Source organism: Strongylocentrotus purpuratus, unplaced genomic scaffold (assembly GCF_000002235.5).
Source record: "Strongylocentrotus purpuratus isolate Spur 01 unplaced genomic scaffold, Spur_5.0 spur5_contig_845, whole genome shotgun sequence".
NCBI lineage: Eukaryota > Metazoa > Echinodermata > Echinoidea > Camarodonta > Strongylocentrotidae > Strongylocentrotus > Strongylocentrotus purpuratus.
The window spans coordinates 1,263,511-1,289,764 of record NW_022145552.1 but is presented as its reverse complement, the minus strand read 5'-3'; the positions used below and the strand labels follow the sequence as shown (position 1 = coordinate 1,289,764).

The 26,254-nt window shown below is 38.5% G+C and overlaps 1 protein-coding gene across 1 annotated transcript; it reads right to left on the bottom strand.

Annotated features, from left to right (window-relative positions):
- Nucleotides 1–18,948: 18,948 nt before the first annotated feature.
- On the bottom strand, nucleotides 18,949–25,276 carry LOC115926497. Its single transcript, XM_030991258.1, has 6 exons — nucleotides 25,138–25,276; nucleotides 22,826–23,392; nucleotides 21,885–22,202; nucleotides 21,128–21,322; nucleotides 20,080–20,595; nucleotides 18,949–19,232 (listed from the first exon to the last, which is right to left on the bottom strand). The coding sequence occupies exons 1-6, from the start codon at nucleotides 25,274–25,276 to the stop codon at nucleotides 18,949–18,951; spliced, it is 2,019 nt and encodes a 672-aa protein (XP_030847118.1).
- Nucleotides 25,277–26,254: the final 978 nt, after the last annotated feature.

Below are 26,254 nucleotides of genomic sequence, written 5' to 3'. Positions count from 1 at the left end.
ACTGCTTAAGTTGGAATTCAATTCAATTAAATCAATTTTTATTTCTATGACTAAAGTCTTGTTCAGACGGAGGCAAGATACGCTAGGGTAAAGGTCGTGTTAAGAGCTAGGTGGGGTAAATATGGCGAGGTAGGTGTAAGGGTAGGAGTAGTGACCGTCTGAATGATGATCATGTTAGGTGTGGCTACCTCTACCCTAGCCTATAATCTAGGCGGAGTGCCGAGCTTTTTTCTTTGCTGCTAGACTAACCCTAAGCAGAACGTCTGATACGGCGAGACTACGAACCGTGAGTCGTGAAGCGGCTCACCGCCTATAATCACTGGTCTAGCTTTAGTCGTTGTTTTTTTATTATCGACCATGAATCCGTGGCAGTTTTTCGTACGAAAAAACCTCATGAATACGAAATGAACTCAACCAATCAGAAACACGTATGGAGAAGAGTCTATGCACATGCATATTATAAATCACGTGACACTACGTCATTTTCTTCATCCAAGATGGCGGGTAGTTCATGCGACGACGATCTTCTGCGAGAAAGTTTATCATATGCGGCCAACAAACTAGGCATTCCTAATGGAAAATTCAGAGAACTGCAGGAATCCGCTATTCGTAGCGTTATTGAAGCCGGCAGGGATATTTTTGTTGCATTACCTACTGGTTTTGGAAAGAGTGCAATATACCAAGCAATCCCCTTGTGCTGTGATTTTCTACGCGACCACGGATTCTATGATCATGATGACTCGTTGCGGTTTCTTATATCTGATTGGTCGAACGTAACATAGGTGTACCTTATTTGGTAGGGCTGTTGAATGATTCATAGATCCGCCATTTTGAATATATATGAATATTGATTAGCTAGACCAGTGATTATAGGCGGTGAGCCGCTTCGCGGCTCACGGTTCGTAGTCTCGCCGTATCAGACGTTCTGCTTAGGGTTAGTCTAGCAGCAAAGAAAAAAGCTCGGCACTCCGCCTAGATTATAGGCTACCTCTACCCCGACCTATTTACTCCTAGTTAAAGCCAGGACTAACTCGCTAACACAACGAGAGGGTAGCGTAAGTTGACCGTGTGGATGCTCTCAACTTACACCCATGAGTAACTGTGACCTTCATGAGCCATCTATACACAGAGTTTGGCCAACGGCCAACTTGGTTTCACTGGGTCACAACACGGCGTACATTAGGATTGAGCTCAGACCAAGGTTTGAGCTCAAACCTTGGTCTGAGCTCAAACCTTGCTTTGTGAATTCGGGCCTATGTGTCCAACTCGAACTAGGTTGGCCAAAGTCTGTATATAGATGGATCTGCTCTCACGTACACCCGGAGTATCTGTCTCTGCGTAAGTTACAGTACGGTTGTCGGTGAAAGGTCGCGTTAACTCACTCGTGGCAAGTTGGTCCGAGTAAGAGCGTGTGGACAACTATTGGTATGAGTGAAATATACATGAGGTATTTACTGCTGCCGGGATCAGGTGGCCGGGATTAACTTACACCGACTAGCAAAACCTCATCTGAACAAGACTACTATCAGAACATGAAATAAATGCGAACATAAAATGAATATCAATTGATCGATTTTGAGACAGAAAGGTTCTACGTTATTCTTTGATGAAAAGTTTAGGGTAATATGTCAGGCATCCATAAGACTGTGGCAAGTTACGGACACAAGTTCAGGTAGAATTTGTAATGTTATTACGTACCAAGAGGGTCATAAAGGGATTGTGAGTTGAATGAGTGAATGCATCAAAAGCATTCAAGTATCAATTTGCATCACTGTGATCTCTACTGTCATGTATTCACCCAGTGACTGTCATCATTTGCTATATGAAATGACTGTCAATGAATCGTCACATCACACGTTTCATTGGGCTTTGTTTGTTTATAGCGTTTGTCTATAAATAACATATGATACAAAACTAAAAGAAAATCACAGGAGAAAAAACCCACTGATGTTGTCCATACTTTACTTAATACTGGAAAAAATCCGTTGAGTTGCATCTTTCAATAAACTAGGATCAAAATTCATTTCTTCGTGAAATGTTGACGCATTCTTCAGAAACTCAAGCAGTTTTTCTCGGTCTGCTTTTTGCATCTGTTTGAGGACCTGCTCTTTCTTCTCGAGATGTCCGCATGTTATCTGAAGGCTGGTAGTCTCGAAGGCCTTTGGATGCTTGTACCTGAATGAATACATGCGAGATGAATGAACTGTTTCTCTCATGTCATCAAAGTCATGGACGATCACCCCCATCTTGTCCTTTCCTGGAAAGTCAGAAAACAGGATTTTTCGAAAATAGCAAGAAATGTTCCAGCATTTTACAACATAGGATTGATTATATTCAAATTATGTTGTCGTGAACTTTCCTGGAAATTCAGAAAACAGGATTTTTCCAAAATAGTATGAATTATTCCACCATTGTACTACATACGGTTGATTTTATTGAAATTATGTTGTCATGAATTTGCCCAAGATTATTTTGTTAACATGATCGTTACCAAAGCCCATTTTCAGAACTATCGAATTACACAGAATCACAGACACACAATTATCAATAAAGAACAAAGGCCACACTACGAATTTATGGGGCGTCGTTCAATGGGTAAATTGGAAGTTCCACAACCCCCCCCCCCCTTCCAGCATAATTTCTGATTACAAGTATGGAAGTTTTTGCTCCTTCTTGGCAATTCCGAAACTTATTTCTTTTTTGTTCGTTGAAAACATAAAACTCAAAAATCTCTGAAGAGAAGAGTTGTATATATTTAGAGCCCATTCTACTTCTCACCTATGCCCTTGTCGCCAATTCGAAATATATTTGAAAATATGCCGATCTTGTATGGGTGGAGGGGGATCTTCAGCTACAACTTGTTGCAGATGTGGTCAGACAAAACCCAAAATTAAAACATGAAATCGCGACACCCCTTAATTCACCATCTTACAGATCGTGCACACAGATTTTCTGGCAGTGCATTACCTGGAAGCCGTTCTACTTATAAGAAGGAGCAGTAAATACCTACGACCCTCGCACAGTATGGAAGATACTCATCGTACAGGGCATCCATAACGTCTGTGATTCTAAACCCTCTGTTGTTGATAGAGTGGCACAGAAGCATCACATCAACCGGGTTTTCCTTTGTAAATTTAAAATGATAGAGATCGTTGTACGGTAGCGCATGGACCTTGACTTCTTTGATCAGCTCCGGATGATCCTTCATAAGATCTTTCAAGAAGGACACAAGGCCTCGTACGTTAAAGTCATATGCCGATGTACAGACTGAGATGGATACAGGACGTTCTTTGATGATATCTTCAACAGTGAGTCCCGCTTCTAGCTCCACTGATTTAAAGATAATGTAATGTCATTTTAGTGGGATCAAAGCAGAATCGTCTTCTAGTCAGATGGCACTATGAACATGACTGACAATGAGAGCGGACAAAATATACAGTTCCTCAGGTAGACAAAGGAACATCCCTTCACTGCTATTATGTAAAAATGTGTAGAACAGGTGTCACATGCATATTCACCTTTTTACATAATAGCTGTGAAGGGATGTTCCTTTGTCTACCTGAGGAACTGTATATTTTGTCCGCTCTCATTGTCAGTCATGTTCATAGTGTGGGGATATTATCAAACACCTCTAAGATTACCATAATGCGATGATTGTATTGATGTTCGTTCCTTTAAAAATCCCTTTCAATAAAGGTCTGTTATATAATTTATTTTTTTTAAACTAAGTTACAAAGCTTGTATTTTAAACTCAAATGGATTTGAAGGAGAGTCGGTATCCGTTTTGAACCTCTCATTATCTTCACTTAATAAAGAAAGAAATATAAAACGAAAAAAAAATAATGGCAGTTACAGAAATATTGAGGGTTTAAGCATGAGAAATTAAACTACATTGCTTGTTTCTTCGGTAAATTCTTATGAAAAGAAAGATTTGAGTAAACACTCAAATCTTTAATCGAAAACAATGACAGTAACACAAATGTCTAAAGTATTATCATACCTTAGATTATTACAAATGATGGTAAATATTAATGAGCAAAGACTTGAATAATCATTCCAATAATTCATTGCTATTTTTTTATATTTACTTATCTATCATTACACATAGAGAAATGTCACAGTATTGCTTGTTGTGATTATACATTCTTTAGGTCTATCCAGAAGAAAACATCTAAACATAAGACAATCTGAACAGCGATGGGGCCAGGTCGGGGTACAATTTTCATTTTATAATTATGCAAAATTAGTTGAACAGCTTATATACATGAATAAGTTGCACCAAATTTAACATTCGCAGAGAATTCAAGCTGTAGCACTGATTATGCCTACCTTCAGAACCTTGGCAGGCGTCTGTCTTAATACCATCAGCCACATTTTGGTCTACGCCATTCCCTGTATCGCGTTCTACTCCACACTTCTCTGGTACTTCGTTGTCTGCAGTCTGAGTATTTTCTGCCTCTTTGGTGTCATTTGTGCCATTTTCTTCTCCGTTTTCCCGCCCTTCCTTGCTCTCCTTCTCCATATCCAAATGAAGTTACCACGTGTTCAAGGGGGACATATTGAGCTCTAGATGTAAAGAAGAAGGTTTAAGTTTTGAGCTCATTTGGCAGAGTATACTCTCTAAAAAAAATCGAGTGATCACGGACGTCACTCCTCTGGAGAGTGAAAATATAGTGAAAATAGAGTGAACATCCACTCTTTTCTTCTTAGAGAGCACTCTAAAATCAATTGATTTTCACTCCTAAACAAGTGATCACGGACGCCACTCCCAAGAAAGTGAAAATAGAGTGAAAATTCACTCTTTTTTTTTAAAGTAAGTATGTTCATCTTTGGCGAAATTGACTTCATTCAAGTATAAAGTCAAGCTACAAAAGTTATCATAACTGGTATACATGTATTCTGCAAGCATTTTCTTAAAATATTTTATTATCTAAAAGTATATGATTTTAAAGAATGAATTTAGGTTTTGAGACTTAAGTATATAGAAATTTAAAAATATATTTAGAGAGAGCGGAAAAAGATTTCTATTAACGCTGTGCTCTAAAATCCGATTCCATTATTTACTTGGCAAAATCAATATTTCAATCAATTCTGACAGGATAATTGGATGAATGATTTTTTAATTTATTGAGACTTAAAAAACAGTGAACGACGGAAATTAATGATAAATTTAAAAGTAGATCTGAGCTATGGTATCTAGCTTACGATTTTTCTTTATCATTCGACACATTTAATTGTTATATTTATATGTAGACCCTCCATGTCATCCGCTTATTTGATCGCCGACATCACACACTCTAGACCAGACCTTCTCAACTAGTTTGTTAGAAGTGCCAAAACGAAATGTAATTGAAATTGAAGTGCTAACCTGTATGTTTGATGACTGTGCTGCGAGGGAGCGTAGCGACCAAGCCGACAACGCGTGGGTTCCAGGGGTCCACAATAAGGGATTTTAGGGCTTTTTAAAGGCCCAGGTGTGGCACTTTTAACACCTTTTTATTCCAAAATATATCAATCATAATTTCAAATTGATGTGAAAAAGTTAGTACAATGCCTGGGTACACACTGGAAGTAAATTTGTATGTAGTTATTGTGGTGCAATAAGCACGGGAAATGCCAAAATTAACATGGTTATTGCGACATATCACTTTCGCCGACCAGTTTTTCCACTTAAAATGTCGCAATGCAGTATTGTTTTGCTCGATGTATCCCGGAAACCCGCGTGCGGACCAATCTAAAAATAGATACACGGTGTTTCCTCAGACCGGGAATGATAAACATTGTAATGTAGATGAACATCTGCACACCATCATACAATAGTCCTGTAGAAATTTTTCAGACCTGGCAAAGTTGATAAGTACAAGGTTTTTTTTGTTGGTTCATGTTCTAGATGGGTATTGAAGTAAATTCAGCTTGGTTGCCAGCTCGGCAACCTCGAGCAACTTTTTTTATAGCCTAATTAGCATAATCATCTAATTATCATATGTGCAATATGTAATAATGTTGCTAATCTCAATCCAGGAAGCCTGAAAACATGGATATTACGACTTTTCAAGAGTTCTCTATGACAAGGAATTCATTTATGACACCAATTTTTATTTTTAAGTAATACAGTAGTCTTAAATATCATAATTAGCATATTATGTACAATATATGGACTCCATTGTCATTGTTTATCTATAAAGCCTAAAAATGGTGCAATGCAACATTGTAAATCACTTTAGAAAGGTTAATCATCAATTAATGAGAAGATATTTCAGGTATATGTAGTATAATTAGCCTAATTAGCATAATATTCTAATTAGCATATTATGTGCAATATGTAAAAATGTTGCTAATCTCAATCCAGGAAGCCTGAAAACATGGATAATACAACTGTTCAAGGGCTTTATATGACAAGGAATTCATGTATGACACTAATCTTTATTTTTTTAGTAATGCAATTGTCTTAAATAGCATAATTAGCATATGTACAATATGTGGACTTCATTGTCATTGTTTATCTATAAAGCCTAAAAATGGTGCAATGCAACCTTGTAAATCACTTCTAAAAGATTAATCATTATTCATGAGGAGATATTACATGTATATGTAGTATAATTAGCCTAATTAGCATAATAATCTAATTAGCATATAATATGCAGTATGTAATAATGTTGTTAATCTTAATCCAGGAAGCCTGGAAACATGGATAGTGTGATTTTTCAAGGATTTTCCATGACGAGGAATTCATTTATGACACCAATATTTATTTTGGAGTAATGCAATTGTCTTAAATAGCATGATGAGCTAATTAGCATTATGTACGATATACATGTATGGACTTTATTGTCATTGTTTATCTATAAAGCCTAAAAATGCTGCAATGCAACATTGTAAATCACTTTTAAAAGACTACACATTAACTCATTAGAAGATATTCCATGTAGATGTCGTATAATTAGCCTAATTAGCATATACACTGTATGTGCCATATGTAATAATGTTGCTAATCTTAATACAGGAAGACTGAAAACATGGATAATATGACTTTTCCGGGGTTTTCCATGACGAGAGATTCAGTTGTGACACCAGTTTTTATTTTTAAGTAATGCAATTGGCTTAATATGTAATTATTGTACTAATGCCTAATATAGCATATATGTAGAATATCAATTATTTGGGACTCTACTTAGCTTCACAAATTGTATGTCCAATGTGGTGGTTATCTTGGTCTTAAGGCAATGTTGTTGAACCTCATGAAATGTCTAGGAAATGACGGGGTCACCATACGCATTAGTGGTCGGGCTTCAGTCATTTGATTTAGAGAGACTGTCGAAAACACACTGAAGATGGTTAAAGCAGATGATAATGATGAAATTGATGATGTGGTAAGACAGGTACGTACATGGGCCAGGGATGTTGAATACAACAGTGCGAACTATGATCTGTCTATGTTTACCAAAGCCAGAACCATTGAGAGGACAAGCCCGACGTTGCTCGAGCTGGTGGCAGAATTCCCGGAAAAGTCATATTATCCATGTTTTCAGACTTCCTGGATTGAGATTTATTTAGCAACATTATTACATATTGCGCATATTTGCTAATTGGGCTAATTATACTACATCTATACATGAAATATCTTCTCATGAATTAATACTTAGTCTTTCAAAAGTGATTAACAATGTTGCATTGCACCATTTTTAGGCTTTATAGATAAACAGTGACAATGGAGTCTATATATTGTACATAATATGCTCATTATGATATTTAAGACTATTTACATGAAAATAAAAATTGGTGTCATAAATGAATTCCTTGTCATCATAGAGAACTCTTGAAAATTCGTATTATCCATGTTTTCAGGCTTCCTGGATTGAGATTGGCAACATTATTACATATTGCACATATGCTAATTAGATGATTATGCTAATTATGGCTATTAAAAAAGTTGCCCAAGGTTGCCAAGCTGGCAACCAAGCTAAAATTACTTCAATACCCATCTAGAACACAAATCAACAAAAAACCTTGTACTTAACAACTTTTCCAGGTCTGAAAACCTTCTACATGACTATTTAGGCTTCCTAGATTTAGGTTGATAATTGATGTTCTACAAATATGCCAATTAGGCTTATTATATAGTACAATAATTACATATTACATCAATTGCATTACTTAAAAATAAAACTGGTGTCATAAATGAATCCCTCGTCATGAAATACCCTGGAAAAGTCATATTATTCATGTTTTCAGGCTTTTTTTTATTAAGATAAGCAACATTATAACATATTGCACATAATAATTAGATTATTAGGCTAATTAGGCTAATTATATTGTATCTACATGAATATCTTCTCATGAATTAATGTGTCGTCTTTCAAAAGTGATTTCCAATGTTGCATTGCACCATTTTCAGGGTTTATAGATAAATAATGACAATGAAGTCTATATTTTGAACATATCCTAATTAGCTCATTATGCTAATTATGCTTTTTAAGACAATTGCATTACTTAAAAATAAAAACTGATGTCATAAATGAAATCCTCGTCATAGAAAACCCTTGAAAAGTCGTATTATCCATGTTTTTAGGCTTCCTGGATTGAGATTAGCAACATTATTACATATTGCACATATGATAATTAGATGATTATGCTAATTAGGCTATAAAAAAGTTGCTCAAGGTTGCCAAGCTGGCAACCAAGCTGAATTTACTTCAATACCCATCTAGAACACGAATCAACAAAAAAACCTTGTACTTATCAACTTTTCCAGGTCATGTACATGGTCTATGGTACCGTCTACTGGACTACAACCCAAACTTCAGGCAGATAGGTCTGAGGAAACACCGTGTATCTATTTTTAGATTGGTCCGCGCGCGGGTGTCTGGGATACATCGAGCAAAACAATACTGCATCGCGACATTTTAAGTAGAAAAACGGGTCGGCGAAAGTGATATGTCGCAATAACCATGTTAATTTTGGCATTTCCCGTGTTTATTGCCCCTCAATAACTACATACAAATTTACTTCCAGTGTGTACCCAGGCAATGTACTAACTTTTTCACATCAATATGAAATTATGATTGATATATTTTTGAATTAAAAGGTGTTAAAAATGCCACACGTTGGCATTTAAAAAGCCCCCTCGCAGCACAATCATCAAACATACAGGTTAGCACTTCAACTTCAATTACATTTCGTTTTGGCACTTCTAACAAACTAGCTGAGAAGGCCTGGCTTAGACTTTCACATGCCCTGTGCACCTTGACTGAAACATATGTTTATATTTTAACCGGGAATATGTATAAGAATACTATCTCTCTATCGCCGCAACAATTATTCGAGGCGTGTATACCATGGAACAACAATCAGCAGGAAAAAGACTCCAAAAATAATGGATATTATCATTTGTCTATTTTACTGTGAAACATGATAATCGATACACATATACGATAAGCGAACACAACGTCTATGCAGCTGTCTTATAATCATGACATAGCCAAAGAAGCTGAAAGTGAATATGAATAATATAACGTCCCACACATGTATAACAAATGAAAAATACAACGTTTAGGTGTGTCTACTGTCTATTCACCCGTTACATTTGCACGGTCAGTTGAAAGAATCTATTGACGTATATGGTCTCCCGTTCTCCGCCTCGTATAAAATAATAAGTAACAAAACCATTAATCGAGTCGGTGAATGCACACACCATGAACGTTTTGTTAGAGGTCCATGCACATTCACAATCGAGGAATGGCTACGTGTGTGTGCGCGCTCTGCGCGAGAGTCACCTCGATGACCTAATGGGGATTCCCCTACGACGAAAGGTTATCCTCTACCGTCATCTTACAGCATTCCAAAATTAGTCTTTCACTCACCCTGTGACCGTTAGCATCATTCTAATAACAAAATGAACATTTCCACATATTCAACTGTGGGTATAAATTGTTTTACATAACTTCAGCTCATCATAGCGGAACGGGTTACGCAGATGAAGCCTGGCCCTTGTTAATGAAACGGCGATTGCAGCAATCGGGCGATGGAAGAACTTAATTTAATTAAATTTAATTTTAATTAAGGAACTTTACATAACTATCTTGATCGAAGGAGACACGAACGAACGATCATTAGAACACCTGGTTACGATACTAATCACTTGACTTTTGTATTTCTTCGCCTTCTAAGCATAATAACATGGCTTTAGATGAAATGCATTTTCCATACACTATCTGATGCTTTTTCTGGCAAGTCTGTGGCAGGATGTGGGGTTGTCAAGGCTTTTTTTTCTTCAAAATCGAAGCATGCATACCAGGGGCGTAAATCCGTGCCGAGGAGTGGGGGGGGGGGGGATGATCGGCGATAGCTATCACATACTAGCACGAGCACACGCCCACACTAATTTACGCAAGCGCGCGCGATCGCGCACGCACAAACACACAACACAACACACACACCACACACACACACACACACGCACACACACACCACACACACACACACAAACGAACAAACAACAGGGGGTGTGGGTAATAGGCCACCGCGCGAATAGTCTAGTTCTGGACCCTATATAGATTTTTGTTATTCGTCGACTATAAACGTTAGGTCGATTAATGGCGCGATCCTTATTGGCTGCGATATCCCCGAGAACCGCGCGGTTCTCGGGGGATCGCAGCTCAGACGTTTCCTTAAATTATTAGGAAAGGAAGACGATTTATTGTACCGTTCTCGACTGTTAACCCTTGTCTAAATGAATTTTCCATCCCCCCCCCCCCCTCCCGCGAGAAGCGCGAAAGCTCTGGCGTTTCATTAAATTATTATAAAAAAAAAAACGATTTGCTGTACCGTTCTCGACTGTTAATCCTTGTCTGAATTCAGTTCCCCCCCCCCCCCCGCCCCCCCCCCCCCTCCCGTGCGGAAGTTTTGGCGTTTCATTAAATTATTGGAGAAAAGTAGACAATTCGTCGAACCGTGCTCGACTCTTAATCCTTGTATGAATTTAGTTTCTCCCTGTCTCTCCCGAGCGAAGCGCGGAAGCTTTGACATTTCATTAAATTATTAGAGAAAGTAGACGATTTGTTAAACCGTGCTCGACTATTAATCTTTGTCTGAATTCGGTTTACCCCTCCGCAAAGCGCGGAAGTTTTGATGTTTCATTAGAGAAAGCAGACGATTCGTTGTACCGTTTTCGACTCTTAATAAGCCCTATTTATCTGAATTCAGTTTCCCCCTCTGGCGCGAAGCGCGGAAGCCTTAACGTTTCCTTAAATTATTAGAGAAAGCAGACGAGTGGTTGTACTGTTCTCGACTCTTAATTCTCGTCTGAATTCAGTTTCCCCTTCCCGCGCGAAGCGCGAAAAGCTTAGACGTTTGATATAATTATTATAGAAATAAGGCGATTCTTTGCACCGTTTTCGACTCTTATTAAACCCTATTTATCTGAATTCAATTCATTCAATATAACCAACAAATTAATTCATTCATAGACCTACACAAACATCACATGCATTGCAGCCCTTAAATATCATACCCTCATCCCTGAAGTTTTAGGTGTGAACAATTAACAACCACCGAGTAGGACTTGGGCAAAGCAATAGTTACCGTATTATTTATCACTTTCAATCAGATTTTTCACAGTTTTCACAGTTTTCACACCTCTTAACAAATGTTTCTGGAATTCATATAATGATACATGTATTGTGTTTATTAATTAAATCTAATGAATTTTTTAATTTCCTCAGCCAAATCCTTTCTCAAATATAAAAATAATAAGAATGCGTACGGGCTTACCTTGAAATATCTGAAGAGACAAACGGCTACTGTAGGTCTTGAACACGCCAGGTCTGGAACTTCAGTCTTCATCTACCCCCCCCCCCCCCCCCCACACACACACACACACACTCCGGGTCGGAGGGACCGCATGCGCGCTCCTAAAATCTCCAGGAAAGGGGTACTTTTTCGCGCGACAAAATCCGGCATAAGAATTATAAAAAAAAAGGGGGGGGTATTTGACTTTTCACCCAGATATTTCTTTAAAAAGGGGTGGTTTTTTCTCTCTCTCTCTTTGGACTCCTGAAAAATGTAAAAAGGGGTTAAAAAATATCTTGAATATCGTAGAAAAATTGATCAAATCCCGGGATCAAATTCCAGAAATTCCTGCTAGCTTTGAAAGCTCATTCAGGATTATTTCAATTTGAGAAGTAAAAACATTGGCCACAGTCCCCCTCGATCGACTAGAGCTCACCTGAAATTGGGGGGGGGGGTGGTACATTTAGCAGTATTCCGGATTTTTTTTTTTTTTTTTTTTTTTTTTTTTTTTTGGGGGGGGGGGGGGGTCTCCAAGGCAGGAAAAGCCAACGAAAAGCCGGCGAAAGGGGATTCAGAAATGTTGGCAGCCCTGAGATAGGGGGGGGTGCTTTCGAAGGGATGGAACGAGCATACGCGTACCCTAAATAACACTGAGTGGGGGGGGGGGGGAGCTGGGCATCTACTGTACATGATTGCACTTTTTAAGCGCTCGCGCGCTGGCGCACTTTACGTCTGGGCTATAATGATACGTTGCAAAATAACGAAAAATTATTCTGAAGTTTATGAAGTGCTTGTTCGCGCACGTCGCGCAACTACTCTTAATGATCGTGACATACTGTATACGTGTAGGCTATACAGTTATACATACATAAACAAATAACTCATTTCTCATGCACTATGCTGAAATTGAAACAATCACTTTTTTTTTTTTCTTCTTCTTCTTCTTCGTTTTTTTTTGTAATATCAGGGGGGATGTTTATACAAGCCATCCCCCCTACTTCAAGCCAGGGGGGATGCAGCCCCCCATCCCCCCCGGATGCGTTATTTTTTTTATGCGGCACAGATTGGGGCTTTTTTTAAAAAGGGGTCTTGATTTACAGACTAATACTGGTCGTGTGCGCGTACTAGACAGTATTAATGGGTAGTAGACTAGAGGTCTGTTTTTAATAGTGTTACATTTAATCCACTACCGTATGGAAAATCATTACATCAACAATTAAAATCAAATTGGAAATCTAAAGAGGAGGCGGCACGTCAATAAGGAGAACGTCACAATAATTAGTCAATAAAACTTAACTAACTTAAACGAAGAGGAATGTTATCTAAACACATAGTTCGCGATGGATATACAAACTTCTTCGCAGCGCTAATGCGCTAGCTAACATGACTAGTCTCACGTACGTGCAGACACTATTCAGAAGGGAAAGAACGTACTTCCCATAGGTTTAACACGCGCCATGCCCCAATCTGTGCCGCATAAAAAAATAACGCCCCCGGGATTTACGCCCCTGATGCATACATTAGTGGATCCGGGGGGTATTAGACTACGTCGCATTAACTGCTCATGGTCATTAAGCAATAATATTAAAAACAAGAATTTAAGAAATTATATACACAAATTGAGTCTGAATAAGAGAAAAATGTTACCTGACCATTGTCTTGGCTGGCATGACTCTCAACTTAACGGGGTCCAAAAGGTGCTGTACAGGCAGGCGCGTACACAGGGGGGGTGTTTGGGGGGTTAAACCCCCCCCCCCCCTTTGGTAATTTTTTGTGTGTAAACCCCCCCTAAATTTCTCTAAAACCCCCCCCCCCCCCTTTTTTGGATTTTTGTTTTTTTTGTTTTTGTTTTTTGTTTATTAAAAAAAAATTTAAAAAAAATAGTCCCATGGTTGACCTAAAAAAGCTGACCTCACCCCCCCCCCCCCCCCAACGGAGCAAAATGTCAAATTTTCAAATTTCGAGACCCCCCCCCCCCCCAAAAAAAAGTGTCCTCTTACCCCCCCCCCCCCCCCCCCCCCCCCCTTGAAAAAAATCCTGCGTACGCGCCTGTTTGCAGGCCGTTTCATGTGAGCAAGTCCTATTGTACTAACCACCTCAATGTAAATATGACGCAATCTGTGCCAATATATGCCATGGGTATACTTATGTTTTCCATACAAATACCAAATAAATCGGGAGGCCCATTTTGGGGGTAGAGTTGGGCTATACCGCCGATCAAAGTGTTGTCTCGGAGACATCAATTTTCCTTTTTTTTTTCCCCTGAAGAAATTGATTTTCTGATGTCATTTCCCAGGTAGACACACCAACAAACCGACTCCAAACCGACTGATTCTTGGCTAATATCTATCGCCCCCATTTCTCTCTCTCTCTCTCTCTCTATCTTTATCCATCTGACCTCCTTACTATCTATCTATCTATCAACCTATCTATCCACTTATTATTCCCTTTTCTCTCTCTACCTCACCCTTTTCTCTCTCTCTCTCTACCACTTTTAGATGTAACATGTTGTATTTTGTTTCATTTATCTTTATGTCTCAGTCTGGTGTATGTGTTTTCTGTTGTTGAATTTTCCTGCATAATTAAGTCAGTAGTTTAATTCAGTGAACCTACCCGCAGCAAGCCTATATAGCTTTTAAAAAGTTCACTCGCGATTTTTAATATCAAATGACTTACATAATGTTATTCAATGTTATTAATTAATATGATTCAGTATTATTAATTTACATATTACTTAAAGAAATGTAAATGTTTTGTAAAATGCATTATGCTTCGTTATTATTTGTATGGAATATGAATCAAAGCAACCAACTAATCAATCAATCAATTGGGATAATGCAATTTTTTATGCGGTGTGCTGTCGGTCTGAACCTTCATATCTTCAGTGAATGTCAACAATCATTATTTTGTTTACACAATATCTCACAATATCAACAGCCATTGAAATGTCAGACAGGTTCTAGTTTTACCACAAAAAAACTTAGTTCTAGATGGTATTCTGTGAAAACATGTGATGCTATTAAAATTGCAAGTGCACCTACTTCGGCTTATTTTAGCTTGCTGTGATATCAAAAGGAGCACGAACGTGTTTGGGGGGGGGGGTTCGTATACGATGGGGCTTGGCAGACTGACGAAAAATAGCAGATAATTTTTTTAATATATATTTATTTCGATCAAGCAATCAAAAGTTTTGTTGATTTACAGACTTATACAGATCTGCAGAATATACATGTGCAAGGCAAAGGTCACCTTTAAAAAAGGTTTCATCACCTTGAAAATAAGTTCTATGATTCTACATCAAGTTGAACAGATTGACACGGTTCCATAAAGAATGAAGTGCGGGGTTTTATCACATTTTATTTCCACACCAAAAAAGCAGCTGAAATCGTGACTTTTGAAAGTACGCAATTGAATGTAATCTAGAAAATAGAAACATGTGAATTTTAAAGGTAAAGACCAGTATTGGAAACGCCCCAATTTAAAAAAAATGAAATGGAAGCTCTCATTACCGAAAATGTGAAAGAATATGTTTTGACTATACATGATGATAAAAAATTTGCCGGAAACCGCCTACTAATTCATATATTTGGTAATTTGTTTCTCTCATGGTCTGTGAGAGATATAGGGTAGTCCCATATACATCTTTCTGTGTATAGTGCTTGTAACTTTACGAAGAATGGGCCAAATTTCTTATCATTTTGATGATTCCAGAACCTTGCAGATGCTAGATGCTAGATGATCAACCTTTTCTGATCGATTCCACAACGTTTCTTTCACAATGCAATCGCATGACCATAACTGGTCTTTACCTTTAACAGAGTAAAACTCGGCTATTTTCACATTTACTTAAGTGCCGATAGAAATAGTTGTACAGAACACATCGCTTTGCCATTCATGATACATGTACTCTTTTTCCTTGTATGAGCATTGAGATTCCAATTTACCGAGAACATAAACCCCCCCCCCCCCCCCCCCGTCTTACTATGAGGCGGAATAGACAAAAACATATTGATCCCTTATCACAACGGTATACTGAATTTAAGCAATACATACAAGCCAAATAAAAGAAAAATAACAGTCTATGAGATAATATAGTGGCAACATTTAATTGTACTTTTTTTTCCCTCGTATAAGCGTTCAGAGAACATATCGCCGTCTTGCTATTAATATTATGCGGCAATGACAGAAGATACACCAACTACAATAGCGGCATACCGACTTCAGGTATATACATGTCCTATAAGAAAAATAAAGGCAATTTAACATTCTATAAACAATATCATAGCAACAAAACCAAAAGAAAAGAAAAAACAATCCTGAATATATGTATTCTGTATTGTATTGATATCGCATTGATATATGCATATTACAAAAACATATCTTCTGAATCTTCTGAATTTGGAGTCAGCAGGGCGGTATTCCGCCTGTCGCTAACTTGTACTGGGGGTGTGTGCAGGGGGACCACTACACCGGGGTTTCCCCCTACTCTTATACGAATAGTGCAGTGGGTTCTTAACGTGCAAAGGTAGTGACTCTTCTCTACACGGGGCCTCCATTTAACGTCCTATCCGAGGGACGGAGAGTTTTCCACTTGACATAACCTGCGTCTATGAACAAGGGAAGGGGTACGTTAACACACAACGTAGGCTTCAGTCATCCGCCTGGGTGGAAGTCGAACCCGGGATCTTTGGTTCGACAGACGGATGCTTTAACGACTCGCCTCCTCATAATGAGACTTAAAGCAGTTGAGTAGCCATAATTTGTTTCCCCCCTTTTTATTTTAAACACCACTCTTGTGATATACATGACTATTCATCAAACAACAATAATAATGAGATATATGTCTAATTTTTCACATTTGAAACAATAACAGGAAACCTGTACAATAATTTGATGGACCAATTATTGACATAATTGATATGCCCCCCCCCCCCCGAAGAAAAAAAAGGTATTTTGTTTTACTTTTTTATATATACATTATGATGTACGTGTGTACAGACCTAGTCATTACCATGGGAATCAACAATTAAAAAGGAAGGAATTTAGATAAGTTCACTCGAAAGGATGAATTTACAATCTGTCTACTATTTCTGAATTTAATGAATATGTACAATGCCGTCTTAAAACTACACACATTTCTATAAATCACAGTGAAATACCACTGTATTTCATACGCCATTATATCTACAAATAACTCTGTCAAATTCAAGAAACAATGCAAATATTTAAGGGCACAACAGCGTTAGTGCTAAATCCTGTTTCCCAAAATGTATTCCATCAGAGCGAAAAGTATGTTTCACAATTTATTTATCAACAGGATATGGAAAATCGATTACATTATTTTATTGATCATACAGTATACAAAAACGCTTTAAAAAACGGTTGTTTCAAGGCAAAGCATTACATTAATATTTTGGCACATTGAGCTGACTAAATGCTTAGGTTCCAATGGGCGAATCTAAGCTCTACTATTATTCTAAAGTAGTTATAAGTATGTCGTGAAGTTTTACATCACTAGTATTTTCTTGCTTAATGCAAACGGTACAGTTTTAATTGTTACGTTCCCATACTCTGATGAGAAGTCAAGATGCGCATTTCATGCAAAGCAGTTCCTAGTACATGATAAGCAGTGAAATGATATAGGAATTAAAAACCAATCATTTTGTATTTACATTTACTCTCAGCAATGCAGCAGTCACAAGCGTTAGTTTTCACGAAATTATCATTAATCGATTAAAGAGGTACACGATTGTGTTGAGTTTTACAGTCTACATTACAGCGAGCCTGAGGCGCGTACACAGAGGGGGGGGTAATTTTTTGTGTGTAAACCCCCCCCCCCCTAAATTTCTCTAAACTCCCCGCCCCTTTTTGGATTTTTTTTTTTTTTTTTTATTAAAAAAAAAAAAATTAAAAAAAAAAAAAAAATCCATGGTTGACCTAAAAAAAGCTGACCTTACCCCCCCCCCCCCCTAACGGAGAAAAAATGTCAAATTTTCAAATTTCGAGACCAAAAAAAAAAAAAAAAGTGTCCTCTTAATACCCCCCCCCCCCCCCCCCCCCGCTTATTCAGCGGTCGGCTGAGTCGTTGCGATTTTTTGGGACCCCCCCCCCAAAAAAAAAGTGACCTCTTCCCCCCCCCCCCCCCCCCCCCCCCCCCCCCTTATTTAGCGGCTGGCTGAGTCGTTGCGAAATTTTCGGCCCATTTACCCCCCCCCCCCCCCCCCCCCCCCTTGAAAAAATCCTGCGTACGCGCCTGACAGCGAGAAGCAAATAAAAAGAAATTGCTTTAAAACTGAAAACAAATCCTGCTAAAGACATTTGATTGTATATTTTATACATGTATGATGCAACTGGAAATATGTACAATTAAATGTAAAGTTATACAGTATAAGACATCACGTAAAATAGTGTGTGGTGTAAGGGGTGCAGTAATCATGTGTATCAGATGCCGGATATTAGGGACTTTTAGATTTACACGACGAGAGCGTGGACTGCCGCGTGTGACATTGTGTTAAGGCACTGGGCCGTGCTCGGCACTGGCAGTGCCTTAAAAGGATGCCACACGTGGCGGTCCACGTTCTCGTCGTGTAAATCTAAAAGTCCATATCCATTTCTGCGTCCGCGTCGGTAATGACCTTTGATGTATGCACACGCAATGACTTTTGACGTATGTACAATGTCCTTGATGTATGTACAACGACGTGTGACGTACGCACAGTGACATTTCATGTTTGTACAATGACCTTTGACATAATATACGATGTCAATCAAACAGAGCATGACGATGAGGAATATCGAAATTTTGTGAGTGGTGAGTGGGTAAAAATTAATGGTATGTTCATGTGTGTGTGTGTGGGGGGGGGGGGGGGGAGGGTATATAACATGCGAGAGATATTATCTATTTCCGCATCCACGCCGGTAATGACCTTTTACCATCTGGACATGTATTTTTCGTATATGGGACCTCTTGTAGGTAGACCAGAGACCAGACCACTGGACCAACATGTTTCGCTCACATGTAAACTTGTAGGCATATTTGAAGATAACCCGAATCGCTTTTCGTTCAGTAATCTAAAGACATAATTTGTTGTGAGTTGAGCTATTTCTTCATTCTTATAATTCCTCTCCTTCCGTCTTTTGATTTGTGGGTTATGCTGGTTATTACCATAATCCTCCTAGGAAGCTTTTCTTATAAAATGATTGCTTGACGGCATAGTTCTCTCTCTGTTCATATCTCGCTTGTTCGAAGAAGGTCGTAAGTCGTGTCATATCTTCATCTCTCATTTCTATTTTGCCTGGTTTCTCCAGGCTACCGCATACGATCACGGTGTCAACGAGCTCAAATGTCAAAGGTTGTGACCTCTTGAACGATTCCATCCTGACTTCAAGAGTCTTAGGTTTGCAGTCGCTAAAATCATGGACAATCACGGCCAGCTTCTTCTTTCCTGAAATATTGAAGAAGAAAAAACAGGTAGATAGTGATTATGACCCACTTAGTTTAAAGACAGCTTTAAACTCTGGTCATTAATATACAAATAATACACATCAGTGAGGGCATTAGTAAGAATTACCCACGCGAGGTACCTTTGGAGCAGTCTAACACGCCCGGGGCGATAGCCGCGGGTGTCTGGACTGTTTCGAAGGTACCGAGCGTGGGTAAATTTACTAATGCCCGATCAAAATAATGTGTATCATTTGTTGTATAAGATGTTGTTTGATGTGTTATGTAAAAATGTTTTATAACAGGCATTACCGGTCATTAACAAAATTACGTGTTAGGCAAGAAAAAAATGCCCGGTCATGTGTACGCTCTCAACCAATCATTGGATTAGGACCCGCTTCATCATGTTATAATTTGTTTTATTCTACCCTATTCCGGTTTCCTGATTATCAAATCTGATGTCTCCAGCGACTCGTGAACGAAGATAAGCTGATTAGAGTGTGGAATAACCATATGAAAGTTGAAGGTTACAGTATTAACTTTTATGAGTTAATGCATGAACATTCTTTTGGAGAAAGATCCCTAAAACTGGTAGGTTACCTAGTCTTGAGGAAAGTTCGTCTCTATTATGAGTACCGGCCCAATAACTCTCATGTCAGAATTCAGGTTATACATATCATGACTGCGTATCGAATATGATTCAATTTTTGTTTAAAGTAACCGATAAGGTAAGGAATTTGGATGAAACATGCTTGAATATTAAAAAGAACGAACAAGAAATCTGTCAACACGGATGGAGCTATAACTGATAACAAAATTACAACGTCATCGTTTAAAAGGTATTAACTTACCAATCACATCGTGGCAATATTGCAGATGTTTTTCGTAGAGAGCATTCAGTACATTGGTGATTGAAAACCCTCGATTTTGGACTGAATGGCAGAGGACCATCACATCAACGGGGTCGCTTGACGGAAACTTGAATGAATCAATGTCGTTGTACGGTAGGCTACGAAAACGGACGTCGGCGATCAAATGAGGCGGTCTGGTTTGCAACTCGGTAAGCTTGGACACGAACCCTTTGACGTTGTGCTCGTAGGCGGAAGAACAGACTGAGATTGAGATACGACGAGGCGATGAAGTTGCGTGTGACCCTTGAGGTGCAGATGTGACATTTCTTCCAGCAGCCATTGACTGCTGGTCAGGTGCACCTTGGGTGTGTGCCGCTGCCGCTGCGATAGTTGTGCCTAGCCTTCGCTCCCCAATGAAAGATGCTTCACTCGTACTCGGTGGATTTAGGTTCCTTTCATCCATGCTAGCTTTAGGTTTCTGGTGAGAACCACCGGATGTGTTTTTCTTCGCTAGACCTACAAAACAGGCATTGAGAAAAACATTCTATACTGCTTGGTTCTTGTTTATCATGCCCACCGCACACTATACAATCTGATTACGATCAAATTTGAAATATAGCATTTGAGATGATCAATGAAATATTATGTAAATCCTTAATGACTGAAAATATAAATGTTCATATGATAACGAAAATATTAATCGTGTGGGATGTCATCCTTCCTTTAAAAGATGAAAATGCTAAATCGCTCAGAATCGTAGTGACGTCAGACCAGTATTACGATAGTCTACTATTTGAAGCCGAGTCGGCTTCTACGACTGTCTAGTCAGGGATATGATCCATAGTCTACGTTCATGGACACTTGGAAATTCGGTTTATTGTGTCGGATGGTACTTTCCGACATCGTTTAAAATGATAAATATACGAAAAGCCCCACTGCATGTCTGTTGGTCGAGATCTCGGGAGGGTTGACGATTTTAGAAAGTGAGTGAATTACTGTGAAGACTGGAAAACCATCGAGGTGGGACAGTTTAATAGCTATTACGTACATGGTCGCTTAGCCTGTTCAGATGAAGGCTTCCTTTTATTCGTCGACCGTTTTGTCTTGTTATCCTCAGTTTTAGCACTGCAAGTCGTACCCTGATCGTTTCGATCAACTTCTCTTGGATCCACCCTAGATCCTTCGGATGTGCTATCTTGACTCCATCTTAACGACGTCATTGATTCCCCGAAGGACCTAATAGCTTCATAAAGAGAGAGAGATACTGTACTCAATGTCACACGTAATATATATGACAAGACTACATGCCCAAATCGTACATGTCAATACAGCTTCACGACATTATACATGGGGCTTATATCGGAAATTAGACTTTGTTTTGCCCTGAGGAAGGGAGTGTTCTCCAGGTCTGACAAGCATTAGCTAGCCACAACAGATAGGAAGGGCAACAGTTATTGATATTTTAGATATTTTGTGTCGTCACATTTAACATCTTGTTGGCCAATATGTCAGTGAATTAGCCTGGACCGGCCCTCCAAAAAATAAACTAAATAGATAATTAAACTGGAATGGAGGTTATTTGATAAAGAAAAAAAATATGATAGTGTGCTTTTCATGACAGAATAGATTTTGAGGTTGGAAAGCTTCAGTCACACCTTCCTTTTTGTTTGAATCATTATATAATTTTAGAAATCTTTGACACTTCATGGGCAATGTTTGTCAGTGTTTATGTTTATGAATAGCATTTACAGAACTAAAAGAGAATCACAGTTAAAAAAAAACTGATTTTGTCATGCATTACTTACAGGAAGACACTTGGTTTCCAAATGTAACAATCCCGTCCTTTGCTTTTTGTTTTAATCCTTGTTTCTCTGTGATTTGATTCATCATTTCTTCTGGACATGTTGACGCATTCTTAAGGAACACCGGGAGCTTTTCTCGGTCTACTTTTAGCATCTGATTTAGGTCCTTCTCTTCCTTCTCGATATGTCCGCATATTATCTGAAGGCTGGTAGTCTCGAAGGCCTTTGGTTGCTTGTACTTGAATGAACTCATGCGAGATGATTGAACTGTTTCTCTCATATCTTCAAAGTCATGGACTATCACCCCCATCTTGTTCTTTCCTGGAAAAAATCAGAAAACAGGATTTTTCGAAAATAGCATGAAATATTCCAGCATTATACAAGATAGGATTCATTTCAAATTATATTGTCGTGAATTTTCCCAAGATTTTTTAACATAATATTCTTCATTGCCCCTTTTCAGACTTATTGAATTACACAGAATCACACCAATAAAGTTATAACAGCAGAACAAAGGCCGCACTGCGAATGTACGGGGTGTCGTTCGAATGATATATTGGAAATTACACTCCATCCTCCCACCCCCATCCCCCGCGAAATCTCAGCTAAAGTATTTAGTTTGTATTCCTTATCGGCACATCCCGAAACTTACTCTGTTCGTTAAAACAAAACAACAAAAAAAAATCTCTGAAAGTCGAATATATTTAGAGCCACTTTCGCTTTTTCCATTTGCTCATGTCACCATTTGGAAATATATTTGGAAATATGACGACCCTTTTGGGGGATTCTTCAGCTATTAACTTGTCTGCAAATGTGGTCAGACAAAACCTACAATCAGAATGATCCCGCGACACCCCTCGATTCACCATCTTACAGATCATGCAAACATAAACTCGCAGTGCATCACCTGCAAGCCGTTTTATCTAAGAATGAGCAGTAATTACCTACGACTCTCGCACAGTATGGAAGATACTCATCGTACAGGGCATCCATGACATCTGTAATGGCAAACCTTCTGTTGTTGATGGAGTGGCACAGAAGCATCACATCAACCGGGTTTTCCTTTGGAAATTTATAATGATCGAGATCGTTGTACGGTAGCGCATGGACCTTGACTTCTTTGATCAGTTTCGGATGACTATACATAAGATCTTTCAAGAAAGACACAAGGCCTTTTACGTTGAAGTCATATGCTGATGTACAAACTGAGATGGATACAGGACGTTCTTTGCTGACAGGCTCAAAGGGTTCCTCTGCATCCTCAGCAGGGAGTTTAGTACCCTTTCCTCCAACTCGCCCTCCATTAGTCTTCTGCTTCGTGGTTCCATCTTCTTTGGTTCCATCGTCGGTAGTTGCAGCGCCCTCCTTACTGACTTTCTGTTCTTCAGCCTCCTTTTCTTCTTCTGGCTTTTCTTTAGCCTTCCTTTCCCTAGCTCCCCCTTTGTCTTTCGGGTCTTTGTATCCTGAATTTCGATCTGGAGTTGTTGGGTTCGTCGTGCTATTACGGGGTACTGTGTGCATAATACAGTTTTATAAAAGCATTCAAAGCAATGGTTTATAATGTCACGGATTCTTATGAAGGTAAAAATTATTTGAAATAATGGAAACAATATTGTCTCTAAAAGCCATTGTTTACGATTGGATATTTTCCAACAGTTGTAATAGTCTTTGAATACAATCTAACACAATATCGATAACAATATTCAAGACAATTTTCTGAAAAATACCAATTTAGATTTGAAGAAAGGGGTTTATGGGGAATTGGGTCTATAGTGTATATTTAAAAAACTTGAACGCGATGAAAATTTGTGTTAACCAGAGAAGTGGTAGCGATCCTAGAAGATTCAGAAAGGCTCAAGATATGAAGGAGAAGATTTAAAAGAAGAAGCCACGATCCACCACGTTTTGTCGATTTTGTTTTGGCCTGGGGGGGGGGGGGTCGCAGCAGTCTCGTCTTTATGTGAGATGGGGTTATTATCGACCAACCCAAGTTTACTATAATCTGATGATTGCATTAGCGAGAAATGATAAGTGATTACTCAGATATGAAATGTAAATTATTGATCCAGCTCGAAAATTGATAAATCCTCATGGAGATGTAAGGATATGTCTTCATATTGTATCAAGTAATTAACCGTACTAGAGCTCGGAACAGAAAAGGTGAAATGAAGTGACACATACAATGAAAATTCATAACTTGGCAACGTACGGGACGCGTAATTTTTTCCCCACTTAGGCTCCGGACCCGAGTATGAACTCATTTGCATACAGCCAATCAGATCTCATCTTGTCGATAACAAGCTTGTAAAAAAAATTACGGATGCGAAAGGGTACGATGCGAAGCTCCTCATACACGAACAGCGCCGTGCCTATGTCAGCATGCATGGTGTGCTTGCATAGCCATGACACAGCTAGACTTGGTAATAGTTTCATTTGTGCTCTAGCATGTCTACCTTTAGCAAATTTATTATAGATCTACACCTTTAATAATAATATCAGCTTATGAAATTGCTGTGAAAATATATTACTTAGCACTAATTTAAAATTATTCCGGCAATCAAAGATATAGGTCTCATCGTCATCAAAGCCGCTATATAGGGACTCATTTCTAAAGATTTTACGGTTGAGAAATTTATTATAGATCTGCACCTCTAAAAGGTTCTAATAATATCAGCTCAAGAAATTGCTGTGATGTTCATAGTTCTCATGTAAGAATTCCTGCAATAACAGAAGTAACAAAATAAAGCTGATATTATTAGAGCATTTAAGAGGTGTATATAGTCTAGATGTATAATAAATTCTCAACCGTAAAATCTTAAGAAATGAGTCCCTATATAGTGGCTTCGATGACGATAAGGCCTACTTTTGATTACAAGAGTAACTTTAACTTCGTGCTAATTGATAGTTTTTCACAGCAATTACATTTATTTAGCTGATATCATTAGAGGTGTAGATCTATAATAAATTTGATAGAGGTATATACAAGCCTTTGCCTATGCACGCCCACAATGCGCTGTGTGTGTGTGAAGCTAGAGCTTCGCATCACCGTTTCGAATTTCGCATCCGTAAAATCTTTAGCACGCGTATAGCTTGTTATTGACAAGATGAGCTCTGATTGGCTGTATGCAAATGAGTTCAGACTAGGGTCCGGAGCTCAAGTGGGGAAAAAAATTTACGCGTACGGGACATCAAATGTATTGGACTTGTGCCCACTAATAATTATCAAACTAATCCACATTCTTTCATTGCATCGCACCTGTCTTTGGTTTAGTCCCTTTAGATTCGGTAGAGGAATCAGTTGTCTGTTGTTCTCTCCTTTCCTCTTCATCTGTCTTTTTAGAACCTTCAAGAGAAGCACATTCAGTGTCACGGTTGGGTCTCGCTTCTGGCTCCATTGCAAGAAATAATAATGAAACGTCGATTTTAGGGGAATCACGGCAGAATCACCTTCTAGTTAGATGGGTACACCTACCTCTAAGATTACCACAATCTGATGAGATGATAAGTCATTACTCAGGTATGTAATGTATTTTAACAAATTCTTGTTCAAAGCTCAAAGTTGTCCTCAAAATATATCCTCATGGAGGTGTAGGGATACGTATTCATATTGTATCAATATAGAGCTCGGATCAGAAAAAGTGAAGTGAAATGACACAAACAATTTAAATTCATAACTTGGCAACGTACGGGATATCAAATACATTGTACTTGCCCACTAATAATTATCAAATCAATCCATATTCATCCATTGCATCGCACCTGTCTTTGGTTTGGGTTCTTTGGGTTTGGAAGAGGAATCAGTTGTCTGTGGTTCTCCCTTTTCCTCTTTATATGTCTTTACAGAACGCTCAAGAAGAGTGCCTTTAGTGTCAGGGCCAGGATCCGCTTCTTGCTCCACTGAGGGAAAAAAAAGTATGTAATGTTGATTTTGGGGATCACAGCAAAATCGCGTTCTAGTGAGATGGGGATATTACCGAACACCTCTTAATAGCTTACCATAATCCGATGATTGTATCATAAAAATGATAAGTCATTACTCAGGTGCGTAATGTTTTTTTTAGCAGATCCTTGTTCTCAGCTCGAATTTGTGATAAATTATTATGGAGATGTAAGGATAAGTCTTTATTTTGTATCAAGTATTTAACCTTATTAGAGATTCTAGGGGGATCACAGCAGAATAGTCTGATAGAGAGATGAGGATATTACCTCTAAGATTACCATACGATGATGACTGAGTTATAAAGAAATGATAAGTCATTACCCAGGTAACTAAAGTGTTTTTGCAAATCCTTGTTCACAGCTCGCATGTTTTAAATATCCTTATGGACATGAAAGGATACGTCTTCATATTGTAAATATATTTAACCCTACTA